We start from the raw sequence: 15,301 nt of genomic DNA on the forward strand, positions 1-15,301 counted from the left end.
TGCAAATTCCCTCCAAATAGATCTATGAGTATAATCAGCTGTAAGTGTACATTATTATTTACCGTCTAGTTTTAATTGATGGCATCATATATATCCATAGTTTACCAACTGTCAAGTAATTGCAATAATGATGGTTATAATACTAATTCTGGGCTATTTACATATTATTTGGTGCACAGTCTCACACCTTAGAACATAATAGCCATCGATTATCATTCTTCTAGGAGTCTTAACCTAATGTCTGCTAAATCCTGACCAATACCTTACATTCCTTTAAGGTTGTACTTTTTCACTGTGAGTAAACAGAAAGCAATGTGAACTACCGTACCTGAAGAAAAAGTCATCCTTATTATTATTATTATTATTATTATTATTATTATTATTATTATATTTTTTGTTTATAATAATAGGATAATAACATATTTTAGGATCAGCATTACAAACAGACTGGCTAAGAAGATAACACCATTGCTAATCATCAATAGATTAAACCACTTGCTTTGGTAGCAGGTTGCCACTTAAATAGTTAACACTGGCACAGAGGTTACACTGATTCTTAACCTGCTTTATAAATAGAATATGTCTATGCAATCCTTCTCCCCCATCCCCCTACTGCGGTTCTCCTGTGCACTGGTTATTCGTGTTATTGAACACAGCTCAGTGCTGTTGTCAATATAAGCCACATTCCACTGTAACAACAGGGCACCCAATCAGCAAACACACAGGCCAGATCTCATGCTGCCAAGGGCTTGCAGGAAGGAAAGGCTGACAGAAGCATGCCTGTCCCTTCCATTGAGAGCAACTGCACTGAGCAGACTTCCAGGAAAAGGAGACTAGAAATTACAGAGGATTTTCCTGCTAAAAAGAAATCAAGCTGGGGTATACTTACTTGCCAAGGTCTGTATTTCTTTAGTATTTATATTACCACAGAATACCCTACAAGAATGTGTAGATAAATAATGATCTTAATACTGTTGGAATAATAATTGCTTATTGTGTTTGTGTGCAAAACAAGTTAAGAGCTTTTAATGTTAGCCCTCCCCCACACTGTCCAAGAAATGTTTTTATTGTTTATGAACTTACAACTGAACTGCTTTACATATCCTGTAAATAATCCTTCTGTAAAGTGTATGGCCATTTGCCTTGTAATGAACGAAAAAAACGTACAATCATATTGTACTGCAATGTATAGTAAAAATATGGTGCTGGGACACTTGGTGTGTAAAACAGTTACAATTTAAAAAAATATAGTAGTCTTGTTCAAGATACAGTACTGTAGGGATCCTTGCTTTAAAACTGGGAATGGCTGAGGTAATCAAAGTTCATTATAGATTTTATAGTTGTTTTTCTGTCTCTATAGTCTCTGTTTAAAATTATCATACCATGACATGACAAGTACAAGACCTCCAGTTTAACACACACTAACATACATGACTATTTTAACAACGTCCCATCCCAAAATATGACTTTATAACAATTGACAACTAGTTGTCTATCTCACACACTGTTTAACCAGTAAAGTATTTGGGTAAAATCTCATTATTATGGGTATCCTTGGAGATCGCTCAAAACAATAGGCACTGATACGAAGTAACACTGCATTTGAACATGCACTGATTACTAATTTAAACATTACAAAACCACATTCTTCAAGGGTATTCCAAGGGAAACGTTACATTTATTTTTTAAAGGAAGCCCTTGTCCAGTTACAGTGTCTGTTAGCGCATTGATTGTGAGTTCTGACTTGTAGCAGATGTCTAACTTGATTTAAAATAAAAAAATGTGCCCCTCTTTCAAACTTTTGTTGGTTTCTTTAACAGTCGTTTCATGACCAAATAGGATTTAATAGATTTAAAACAGACTTTAATAAGTTAAAGCTTTTTAAATGCCCATTACTTATTAGCTCTTCAAAACTACTGTATAGCATACAAATATCAACTGTAGTACTGGTATTATTTAAATTCTAAGCAATTATAAAATAATTTAGGTAGGTCTGCTTGACTGTATAGTGAGTAAAAGTTGAATGTTTAAAGCTTTTGCATTTCTTGCTTTCCACTTTTCAGTGGTGTACACAGTGTGGGTGAAGGGTAGCAGCTACATCTTACCATATTTAGTTACACACAGGCAACGTGTCATGTTTACCATTGCCCTCATTCAGCATTGCGTGATATTTGTTTGCTTCAGAGATTAAGGCAAGGCAGCTTTCTGCTTGTATCTGAAGTTTAGCAGGTTAAGAAAGCTAAACTGCATTTACATTTGGGATGATTTGACACCAACAGTTTAAGTTAAATTGATGATAAATGAAACGTCCTCATTATAATTGGGTATTTGTTTGACAACCCCAAGCGGATGAGAATTCAACTGGAGTAATATTTCGGTTGACCAATATGAACTCTAACTCTATCACACTACAGATCTGAATGCTTATATATCTCAATGCAGGAATAAGGAATTTGAACATTGGATAAATAAAACAGAAACATAACTATAAATAAGTACTGCAGAATACATGCAGGATATAAACTGTACAACATCATACACACAGCATGCATATATAATTCCACTTGCACCCTCATTTCTGCAGGTCAAAGTTCCTGTGGAGATGAGCTATCATTCCAAAAATAGCTATACTGGTTCACATTTAACTGAAGCCAGTTAGTGGTGACGGGCTTGCTTTTTCTAAATTTGCAGGACATGACATATATCTTTGATCAGTATGGCTGGCTAGATGTGCCTTGGGGAGATGGAGATCTTGGTATGTCTTTCCAGTGTTTACATTCTTTATCTGTGTTTGGCTTACCCTCCGTGCTTTGCAGTCTGTGTTTATGAAACGCAACTGGCTACTGGTAACGCTCTGAGAGAGTGATTTGCCATGTGTCTTTGAGGTAGCACTAGTTCTAAATATAGCCTTGTAGCAGGGTGATAGTAAGCCCTGCTGATTTAAATGTGTGTATTTATTTTAGAACAGGGTTTCCCCCTCCGCCCATGTTATTTTGTATTTATTTGTTTGTTTGTTTATTTATGTATAAATATGACGGTGAAATATGAGACGCCATTAGGGACATAATTCACCCCATGGTACATACACTATATACTGAGACGCATACACTCTATACTGAGATGCATACACTATATACTGAGATGCATACACTATACTGAGATTTTCGGTCATACACTATACTGAGATACTTCCGTATACACTGAGATCGGTCATCAGTCACGTGCCCGGTAAGGTCCACACCCATTTAGCTGAGCTCACACGTGTCAAACGCCGTTTTGAAGATTTAGCCTGAGATGTAGGGCTGTTTTTTATTTCTTTCAAAATCCATTTGAATTATTGTCTGGCAATATATTAGTTAATGTTGTATTTAACTTGCACCATATATTATTTCATATATTCCACTGGCTTTTTTTTGAGATGCACTATACACAGAGATATGCTATACTGAGACACAGTTGTATTCTCCACCCATATTTTTGAAAGCTGCTTGTTGTACATCTGTCATTTTGAAGATTACAGGAAAAAGCAGAGGTGTGTTTGTTTCAAATATGAAGTTTCTTGAATTGATTTGTATTTTTGTGTTAAGTTCTGCTATACCTTTAGTTAAATCCAACAATGAGGATATTATTGAATATTTTATGGACGTGAGAATGTGCCTGGGGGGTATATGTCGGTACAAATTTACCAATGACCTCATCCGCCACCAGCATACATACAGGAACCTGGAGGATCATTTACGAGTTATCAGTGCAATTCTGTATGTGTGCTCTGAACATGATGGTTCTGGCATACAAGAGCTGCTTACAATTTTGGAAAATATGTACAGTTCAATGTTGCAGTTGCATAGCAACTACCTGTCTTTGACAACTCAAAGAGTTTCCTGCCATAGTTCTTGTGTCCTATTAACACATCGATCTGGAGGACGTGGAAGACCAAGATTTGAAATATCAGCAGAACAAATAAACTATTGTGTGTCTTTAGGACTGAGTTGGCAAAACATTGCCAGATGTTTTGGAATTAGCAGAAGAACACTTTATCGTCATTGAACCACATGAATTTTCTGTGGTTTCTGATTATCAGTTAGTGTTGTCTCCGAGATATTGTCCCAATGCAGGGGAAACTTATGTAATAGGCAGTCTAAGATCTCATGGTCTCCGTGTCCAACGTTGGCGCATTCGTCAGTCTCTTCAACACCTCGAACCAGTTGGCAGGGCTTTCCGAAGGAGGCGAGCAAATAGAAGGCGTGTTTACAACATGTTATGCCCAAACCAGCTGTGGTGAGTATTATACTGTATCTCTATTTACATTGAGATACTGCTGAAAGTAAATCATCCACAGACCGCTGCAGTGTGGAGTAGTGGTTAGAGCTCTGGACTCTTCACCGGAGGGTTGTGGGTTCAATCCCCAGTGGGGGACACTGCTGTTGTACCCTTGAGCAAGGTACTTTACCTAGATTGCTCCAGTAAAAACACAACTGTATAAATGGGTAATTGTATATAAAATAATGTAGTATCTGTATAATGTGCAATGTGATATCTTGTAACAATTGTAAGTTGCTCTGGATAAGGGCGTCTGCTAAGAAATAAATAATAATAAATAAATAATAATGTAATTGTATGTAAAAATAATATGATATCTTGTAACAATTGTAAGTCGCCCGGGCTAAGGGCGTCTGCTAAGAAATAAATAATAATAATACAATTATTATTATTTTTTTTTTAATGTAGTCGTTGCCAATTAGTTTTTTGTTATTTTTATTTATTATTTTCTCCCCAATTTGAAATGCCCAATTATGTTTAGGCTCAGCTCACCGCCACCACCCCTGCGCTGACTCGGGAGGGGCGAAGATGCACACACGCTGTCCTCCAAAGCGTGTGCCATCAGCCGCCCACTTCTTTACACTCTGCAGGCTCACAGTGCAGTCACCTCAGAGCTACAGCGTCGGAGGACAACGCAGCTCTGGGCAGCTTACAGGCAAGCCCGCAGGCGCCCGGCCAGACTACAGAGGTCGCTGGTGCGCGGTGAGCTGAGGACACCCTGGCCAACCTAACCCTCCCTCCCCCCGGACGATGCTCTGCCAATTGAGCGCCGCCCCCTGGGAGCTCCCGTCCACGGTCGGCTGTGGAATAGCCTGGACTCGAACCGGCGACGTCCAGGCTATAGAGCGCATCCTGCACTCTAGCGAGTGCTTTTACTGGATGCGCCACTCGGGAGCCCTAATAATAATACAATTTAAACAACTTTATTAACTCTTTCCTCCTCCTACTTACACATTCAACCCACAATGGAGCACTATTATATAGAAATCTTAACACGCATTATTAATTATGCTGTTGAATTAGTAGTGAACACCAAGGTTTCTCAGCCCCGGTCCTGGAGTACCCCTGTGGTTGCTGTCTTTCGTTCCAACTGAGCTGCTCTCAATTACTTAATTGAACCCTCAATTGAACTAACAGTTTTCTTAATTAGACATTTTAAATGGTTTTGCTGATAAAACATTGAATATTTCAAGTTACTTAATAATATAATTTTAGACATAACTCGAGAAATATCCAACTCTTTAGGAGCTAAAAATAATTCAAAAGCACTGATTAGACAAATTATGAGTTCAAATTAGGGTTCAATTAAGTAATTGAGAGCTCGGTTGGAACAAAAACCAGCAGAGGGGTACTCCAGGACCAGGGTAAAGAAACACTGGTCAGCACTACACTACATTGAGACAATATGATTAATAATTCCTAAATGCCAAAGCTGTAGAGGAGAATAGTGATTTTGTGTTGAGAGCCCATGGTGGTTCCACTGATTAACAATGTTCTGCTGATCCACGAACTGGAAGAGATTGCAGTAGTGTGCAATAACTACTCTATTGAGTTCTGCCCATAAACTTTCAATTCTTTGGTTGTGAACACTTCTTCCAGTAATAAAGCTACCTAGATTAAGGCCCCTGCTTTCAAGTGTTTCTCAACCCTGGTCCTGTGATAGAATAAGGCTTATCTTCTTTTTTCCTCCTCTGACTATGTAATACATAACATTGTCTACTTAATGTTAACATCAGAATACTAAAATGCAATCTTTAAATTTTCCATTTCTTTAAGCTGTCCTAAGAAGCAAAAGTATTTGGAATGCACCGTGGTTGTACATGTTATTCAAATAATATTTGGAATGAGAAGGTCCTTCTTTTTAATTGAAAACAACAAGTACATTTAACAGAATGATCTGTGCTGCAATTATAACAATGCAGAAATAGTTCTAGAAAAGTGGAACCTGTCTTTCTTCTCCATTTCCATTAGGATTTGAGCTTTTGTTCAACTTTGTTACTATACAATAATCAAACAGCAAATGAAAGAATCTGCTGGAAATATCCAGGATAATTTTTTTCTTTCACAAACATGTGTAAAATACATTATAGAAAATTCCTGAAACAAATGAAGAATTTAAGCCACCCATAAATCAAAATATACAAACCCAGTACTTGTTGGTTTTCTTTGTGCCAGGAGCTCCTTACTTGTTCTCATTCACCATCAAATACAACATTTATATTTTGCAACCTGTGGGTAGGCTGGAGTTTGATTAAATCTAGGCCTATGTATTTTACGAAAATAAATCAGTGTTCTTTAACAAAGGAAAACATTTCAACTTGATTTCCTACACCCAGTCAAAAAAGTATACTCATATATGTAAAATGAATGCACACATATCAGCATTAAAGACATTTTCAGGTCCTGAAAATGTCTTTAATGCCGACATGTGTGCATTGAATTTGTTGTTAGCAAATAGCCAACCATACAATTTAAGTCAATTGCAATGGCCACTTTTACTTTCATTTATCATTTTACATAAAACAATATACTTTTTAAAAACAAAGGAAGCAAACACCAATAAGCATTACCGGTTTTATGTTTGTGATCACACGTTATTCTTGTCTGAAACCTTGAGTGTTGCAAAATGCAAAATCCATTTTTGCTTTCAATTCTTCATATGTCTGATGGATGGGTAGCTTTAGACAGTTTATGCATGTGTTTGCAACTGGTAGTACCCCTGGTTGCATTGTTTCAGTTTGATGGAGAAATGCAATTGTTGGTGCAGGAGAGAATCCACATGGAGGAATGCTGTCTGCCCCTGTTGCAAATGCTAGAATCAATTCCATTGTCACTGATGCCTTGTTTTCTGCAAATAAAGTTGGTTAACCTCAGTTAAGATCACTGCTTAAAAACAAACAAAGCATGAATCTCTATGCAATACACTACCTTTTTACATTGCAAAACTACACATTCATAATAAACATAATAACATCATAACAATTTAACACAGGACAATGTTAAATGATTTAGGTCAGGGGTAGGCAACCACTTCAGGACTTTGATTCAACAACAAGTAAATGCACTTAATTGGCCCTTATTACTCAATTATCCTTGTTGCAGAACAGAACTTCACTAATTAGGCCTAAGCTTTAGTTGAAACACAATGGAATAAAATGAAAGTGCCAAAGTTTGCCTACCCCTGCTTTTTCTTTTTCACCATTGGAGTAAACATCAGGGCATGAATTTACTACTTTTATGACACAATGCTCTGATTCAATGCTGTATGAACAAAATAAATTGAATTAAAAATATGAAGATACTACAGATGAGTAATTGTTAAGCCTGGTCCTGGAGCCCTGTGTCTGCTGGTTTTCATTCCAACTGTCAGCTACTTATTTGAACATTTATCTGAACTCCATCTTTTTAAGAGCTGAAAATGTTGAAATAAGACAATTATTAGTTCAATACAGGGTTCAAGTAATAGGAACTCAGTTGCAACGCAAACCAGCAGACACAGGGGTCATCTAGGACAATGGTTATCAATCCTGGTCCTGGGGATCCACTGTCCTGCTGGTTTTTGTTTCAACCGAGCTGCTCTCAATTACTTAATTGAACCTTAATTAAACTAATAATTTCCTTTATTTTACTTTTTAAACAGTTTAGCTTACAAAAAGTTGGAGAATTCAAGTTTATTATAATATAATTTTATATTTAACGTGAAATCTCGAACCATTTAAAATAATGAAAAAATTCTTATTAGGCATATTAGTTCAATTAAGTAATCGAGAGCTCGGTTGGAACAAAAACCATCAGGACAGGGGGTCCCCAGGACCAGGATTGAGAAGCACTACTCTAAGATGAAGGTTGAAAACCACTGTTATAGGGGATTGATTCTTACCCTCCACATCTTCCAAAAATTCCCTCCAAAAGGCAACTACAGATAATTCAGCAACTTTTTTGTTGCTTCCCTCTGGTGAGAAGCAAATTGAGAAGAGGTTATCCATTTTTTCTGCAGTAAGCTTTTCAGGCTTGTGGCAGAAAAGTGGTGAAAAGACAGCAGGAAATGTCTTTACTTGCTGAAGGAGTCCCAGTCTTTTTGTACCATCTCTGAACCTAGAAAGAAAAAGTAGAACAGGCTTTCACAATAACGAATAACAGATGCATCAAATGTTAGTTTGAAGAAGTATAAAGTTGGACAACAGATTACAAAAACCCATGGAATATATAAACCAAAGTAGATGTCTGCCAAGACAGGACAATCAGTGTAGGCAGAATATAAATATAGCAGGTGTACAATTAAAGGCCCACTCCTGTGTGTGTGTGTGTATGTATATATGAGATAAAGAGAGATATATAGGCAGACATAAAAGTTTAATTGCAATACAAATAACAGTCCCATAGACTAGATTAACTAAAACCAAACTGAGCTGCAAAATCTGTATTTATTCACATCCCTATTTATAATCATAAGTGGTATTCATGAAACCACAGTTACCAGTTATCCAAAGTAAAAAACATGTTAAAACCTTAAGAGAGGGTTATTCCAGACACTAATACAGTATTGGAAATTAAATGGAAATAATAGATTTGCAAATTAAGTCTGAACTAGTTTTGTGGGTATTTTACCTTTTGGAGAAAGGCAAGAAGTCCAACATTGTGTCAGTTTACATGAGTGCTATTTCTCACTGGAAACCAGCATTGCATGTGAACTTTGGCTGGAAACAAAATGGTCAAAACTGGCACAAAAAACAACTCCAAATATTGGATTAACCCTAGTAGTTGATTAAACTTTAGACAGTAGTGCTGTATTTTGATTTTTCTGCCAGAGATTACAGTCCTACATAGTCAATCAAACCACAATTGAGGTATTTGTTACTTAAATGAAGTCTTAATTCATACTTAAACACAAATCACTGCATATCCATCATACTTTGGTGTGAATATGTGAGAGATTTCATTCTATGGACCAGAAACTGCTTAATTAACCCTGTGAGAGAGTGCCAAAATGTCTGTTTAATTTTAATTTGCTATTTTAGGATTACAAGATATGACTGATTATTATAGTGGCAACTTTATCTACAGTACCTTTCAAATGGTCCTCTCACACGATTCATAACATGGTAGTGCAGCATATCTTTCACGAGAACTTCCTTGTCATTCACTGAATGGACTGGCCTCAAACAACCAGCAAAGGACAAATAATCACCACTATTCTTTATTGCTGTCCTCAGTTCTTCAACAGTCGCTGCATTTGCAATCTAGGTGAAACATTACAGTTAGTTGCACTTTTAGATAGGTCCGTAATTGTAATATACAAAACAATATTGTTTATGTATTTCAATCACAAGCTTACAGAATATATTTAAGCAGGGATATACATGTAATAGAAAGGATAATCTTTGACTTTAAATTTTACTGAAAACTAAGTAATATTTTCAAAAGTTTCACATCTTGTCAGTCTTCAGTCTTAGTGTATCCCCAGACCCCCTTCAAAAAGAGGGGATCCCTCAAGGTAATGTGTGTTAAAGTTCTTTGAGGATTGCAGTCATCATCAGGAATATTGACCACATCACTTATGTTGTCTTGATTAAAACCCCAAGGCTTACTTTCACAATTCCCCTCTCTACTTGTGTATTGTGTACTTGTACTTATGTGTGGTTGTGGACTTGTTGAGACACCTTCATCTTCACTGTCTGTGTTACATTCCTGTGAACATTAAAAAATTAAATTTTCATTCCAACTTAGCTCTTAATTATCTAATTGTCTTTAATGGACCATTTTAACCATTATATTCTAGGACCGATTGTGAGCACCTTCGCATGCAGGGCTATTTACAGCATCAGTTTGAACTAATACCTCTGTACGTAACTTAGTAACTAATACCTGTACGTAAGCTACAGTATATTCATGTACAAATTATTTTTTTACTTGCCGTCAATTTTAATTATTTCCGCGGGAGAACTCTCATCTTCATATTTCACATCAACTATGCTTCCTATTTCGAAAGATGTGTTTAATACATCGGTCCTATGGACAATATCCAATGTTAGTGGAATTTCTCTCCATTCAATAAGGATCCACATATCTTACTGTAATAAATAAAATAACCTTTTCGGTAGACATGTAGACACATTTCTTTTAAAAGTATATATAACTTAATTTAAATGTGAATAATGTTTCCACTTACCGGAGAAATAAAGTCGTTATCGAACTGTCCCGCATAAAACTATAAAACTATATTAGACTAGTCTAAACCATTAGACTAGTCTTAGTTTGACAATTGACTAGTCTAATGCAAGTTAGTCAGTTGCATAGAAATTAAGACTGACTAAGCCTAAAAGGTTACTAAGACTTAGCCTAAAAAGTTAGCCTCTTCACACCCAGGCTAACTTAGAATTTAAGTCTATCTTCCATGGAAACCATTAACTGTCAGAAAGAAATCATGGCCTCCCACCACAACCTCTGGCTATATGCGTGCTGTTTGAGGAAGTGGCCCATCACCACTAATGTTTTTATCATATTTTAACATGATTTCTGGATTTGCATTTGACTACATGCGCTGCTTTCTTTTAGGTATCTGCCGTCAAATGTTTACATTGTGGTTTGACAGCAAGTTCCATTGTGATGCATGGTCTATATAAGCAAAAAAATAGATATGGTTGACAATCGGATTCTTGCTATAAAACCACCTACTAATATTACAAGGGCACCACGTTCTATTAATGCACCAAGGTATTGGAAAGCTTCTGAATACAGACATTTTATTTTGTTCTATGCTCTTCCTTGCTTAAATGGAATCTTACCAAAACAATATTTACAATATTTACTACTTCTTATTCAAGGTACATTCATTCTTCTGAAGGACTCAGTCTCCCCAAAGGACATTGATTTGGCTGAACTGTTCTTTAAAAAATGTGTCATTTATTTTGAACAGTTATATGGCAAATGTCATGTGAGTTACAATGTCCACATTTTACTGCATGCATGTAATTCAGTAAGGAATTGGGGCCCATTGTGGTGTCAAAGTACCTTTCCTTATGAGGGCAATAATGGCAATCTACTAAAACTGTTTCATGGCACGCAAGGTGTACCTGAACAAATTGTTAACATGTTTTGCTTATACCAACATGTCCCCATTCTCATGACACTTGCTTATGTGGAGGGATTAGAAGCCCAGAGCAAAGGTTTTGTTGAACAAATGTTAAGGGGGTACACACTTACAAAAAAATGTGTCCTAAAAGATAGTGTTGTGCTCCTTGGCTATCCACTGATTAGAATGCCCACACCAAGAGAAGCTCACTTATTAAAAGAAACAGGATTGCAAAAAGTACGTAATTGTAAATTCCATAATAGGGCAATCATTAATGGAAATCGCATTCACACAAGAACATGTAAAACATTGTTTAAAAGGATTAACTGTGCTGTGGTACTTTTGGGTGGATCAGTTGGGATTGTTAGATCTTTTGTTGATGTTGGATATGAGTGTATGACAGCATTTGCATTTATTAATCCTGTTGTCACATGTAACAGCAGCATTGTGACAGATAAGCAAACAGGTGCTACTGCTACTGGAATTGTAAGGAAAGTGACTGTTTCTAATGACATTCAATTGATCAAGTGCTCAGACATCTTGACAACATGTGTTTATTTATGCAACATCCCTGATGTTGTTGACCATTTTTATTGCATTCAACCAAATAAGTCGGAAGTGGACTAAAGTGACAGATCATGATAAAGCTGTTGGATTCATAACCTTAACACCCTTAACATTCCCAATGAAATTAATATTGATTTTATTCTAAGACTCTTCTTATAAATGACTCTTCCATGTATCAGCAAAACACTTATAGGTATTTCCTATTGAAACTGTTTTTTTAATAATATATTTGTTAATTCTACTTATATACAGTGTATGTATATATATATATATATATATATATATATATATATATATATATATATATATATATATATATATATAAAATATATATATATAATATATATTTCTTTTAAATAGGTACTAGTAAGTGACTGACTACAGTTTATTGTTACACTTAAGATATAGTGCAATTAACAAAGTCTCACTAAGTGTTTGCATAAGTTTCTTCTTGTTGTATCAATTTATTATTGAGGTTGAGTGCTATTGTATCATCTAATTGACACCAAGTGTTTTTACCTCCTTCAGTTATACTTGTGATACTTGTGATATGTTCAGTTTACTGAACTGTTTACAAATATTATAAAGTTTTTTTTTTTAATAGAAAATCGTTGTATTTATTTTAAGGTTTTTTTTGCTTTCAGTAATAAAATAAATAGTAATTGAAAAAATGTACCTAAACTCACATGAATGATTTAAGACTTTTTGTTTTTACATACAAAGATGTCATGCCTTTTTTTGTTACTAAATGTCAAAAACTGCTGATGTGTCTGCATTATGTGAATAAAAACACTTACATGCATCAACTAAACACCACTGTCATTGATTGTAATTAATTCAAGTAGTTCTTTCATCTTAATGCTATAAACAATGATAACATTTTTGAGGGGATAAAAGCCTCTTGAAGAATGTACTGTATGTAAAGGGGCAAACTGAAAAATGTTTTTATCTGATTTATTTAAGTTATTATTTAATTCTACAAATTAAAGTAGTATACAACATTATACTTGGGCAAAATAGGATATTTAGACAATATTATCCTAAGAATATTTTATTTGGCACAGATAGGTTGGAGTTTTTATATAATTCTTTCAGAATATCCCACAGGATACATTTCTCACTCGATTACAATTCCTGCAGGACAACATATATTCATACAGAACACTTATTCCTGCAGGACACCTGCACAATTCCTGCAGGACACCAACAATTCATATAGGAATCAAATATAATTCCTGCAGGACAGCAACAATTCCTGTAGGACTCAAATATAATTCCTGCAGGACACCTGTACAATTCCTGCAGGACACCAAAAATTCCTGCAGGACACCTGTACAATTCCTGCAGGACACCAAAAATTCCTGCAGGACACCTGTACAATTCCTGCAGGACACCAAAAATTCCTGCAGGACACCTGTACAATTCCTGCAGGACACCAAAAATTCCTGCAGGACACCTGTACAATTCCTGCAGGACACCAAAAATTCATGTAGGACTCAAACATAATTCCTGCAGGACACCAACAATTCCTGCAGGACACCTGCACAATTCCTGCAGGACACCAACAATTCCTGTAGGAATCCTGCAGGATTTTCTTGTAAGGGCAATCACATTGAATATAAAAGCTATTTTAAAAAAATGCAGTTCTCAAGTCTGCAAAACATAGAAGTGCCTAATTTTGGTTTGAAACTGGAAAATTAGTGGTTACCATGCACAGACATGATGGAAAATACTGTGCAGTAACTGCATCTGTATTTGTCACCTTTGTTTTTTAAAAAACATGTGCAAATTCCATGTCCGAACATGTATTTAAGAAAAAATAAACCCATGCTCAGTTCTTCTCAGTGCTGTGAAACAGCGGGCTGGGAATGTCCGCTCCGCTCTAGCAACTACCCCGCTCCGCTCCCCCACTCGATATATACAATTGGCTCATTCCGCTCATTCTCTGTCCCCAACGCAGGGCCGGATTAACCAATATGCCAATAACACCATTCGCCATAATAGGTATAGGGCCCTGTGACAAAGTGGCTGAGTGGATGCAGGTGCAGGATTAATGCAGTGTGGTAATGAAACAGACAGAGATTTAAGCCGGTTTGGAAAAGGAGTCTTTTATTTTTGTATCCAGGTCTGGTGACCAGTAACAATAACAATAAACAATAACGGGTTTGCAGACCCAAACAATAATAATAAACCACACGTATCCGCCCCACAATTATACACACAAGGTCACCAGTCTTGGGTGAGTGCAGTAGTACTCGTGGTGGATGATACAGTTTATTTTTGTGACAGTAGTGCAGTGCTGTTCCGGCTTTAGTGCTGGCCCTCCAGAATTGTGTTAGCCATCTAGTGTAGTATTACAAACAAACTCTGTTCTCGCTGCTTAGCGTCCTCACAGGTCAGGAGGGAGATTTACAACCAAGAATCATTGTATTTCTGCCCCAGTCCCCCATTCATTGTTTTCAGTTGTTTTGAGGTTTTAAAAAAAGTTTGCATTTCTTAGTGTGAAAGTTCATATTCATAACAGTGAAGAAGCAACATTATCAAAATGATCAATCTGTCCCTCAGGCAACGCCTTTCTCTCGAGTGTAAGACAGTAAAGATGTCGTGCAAGGACAGAAACGGTCTAAGTTAAGACCCCCCCCAGAAAATCGCTTATCGTGAAACAAACTTAAGACTCATAACAAAGTCAGCAAAAGCGACTTAAGCCCATTTTTTGGTCTTAGACTTAAGTCAGCTTTGTGAATACGGCCCCTGTTGTTTTTCACGTAAGCCAGTGTTGAGAAGGCCAACTCGCACAAGTAGGTTGTGGGAAACGGTAATATTATTTCAGTAGCGCGGTCTGAAATATTCTTATCCCGCAAGCAACCAAAATGTGTCCAGAGGCAACTCTGCAAACTTCAGTTTCAGTGTGCGATCCATCCTGTGCTCTCGGAACATCACAATTCACCCATTTTCCAACTTTTTCCTGCCAAAGGGCCAGTTTTGATTTGAAGCCTTGAAGTCAGAATGTTCTTATTTTTCCCCGCATTTTAATATTTAGCTCATTCAGATGGCTGAATCTATCTGCAAAATAAGCAAGCTTAGCACACCAAGAATCAACACATATTAAATCTTTGTGGGGCAATTTTTGCCCAGTTGAAAACTGTTTCAGCTTGTTCCGGGGCTCATAAACACGGGAGAGCCTTCCCCCGAGACAGCCATCGCACTTCTGAGTGCAGGAGTAAACTCTGGTGCTCGGCTCCCATCTCTTCACACAAAATAGTAAACAAGTGCAATTTCAAAGGACGTGATTTTATATAATTCATGATTTTCACTGTTTGGTCTAATACTGCACTCAGGCGG

General features: G+C 36.6%; 1 protein-coding gene across 5 annotated transcripts in view; it reads left to right on the top strand.

Moving 5' to 3' along the window:
* LOC117409509 (ankyrin repeat and SOCS box protein 5) overlaps positions 1-15,301 on the top strand; it is a 75,501-nt gene that overhangs the window by 50,534 nt on the left and 9,666 nt on the right. Inside the window, exons 1-2 of one of the 5 annotated variants that reach the window (XM_034015684.3) lie at positions 766-897; positions 2,692-2,755. The exons of 3 other annotated variants lie outside the window; for them this stretch is intronic. In XM_034015684.3, the coding sequence (XP_033871575.1) occupies positions 2,695-2,755 (61 nt within the window). In that variant the 5' untranslated portion in view covers positions 766-897; positions 2,692-2,694. Of the gene's footprint in view, positions 1-696; positions 898-2,691; positions 2,756-15,301 lie in introns of those variants that run through there. One more of the 5 variants, XM_034015683.3, reaches the window with a different exon arrangement.

This window comes from Acipenser ruthenus, chromosome 2 (assembly GCF_902713425.1).
Source record: "Acipenser ruthenus chromosome 2, fAciRut3.2 maternal haplotype, whole genome shotgun sequence".
In the NCBI taxonomy this organism is placed as follows: domain Eukaryota; kingdom Metazoa; phylum Chordata; class Actinopteri; order Acipenseriformes; family Acipenseridae; genus Acipenser; species Acipenser ruthenus.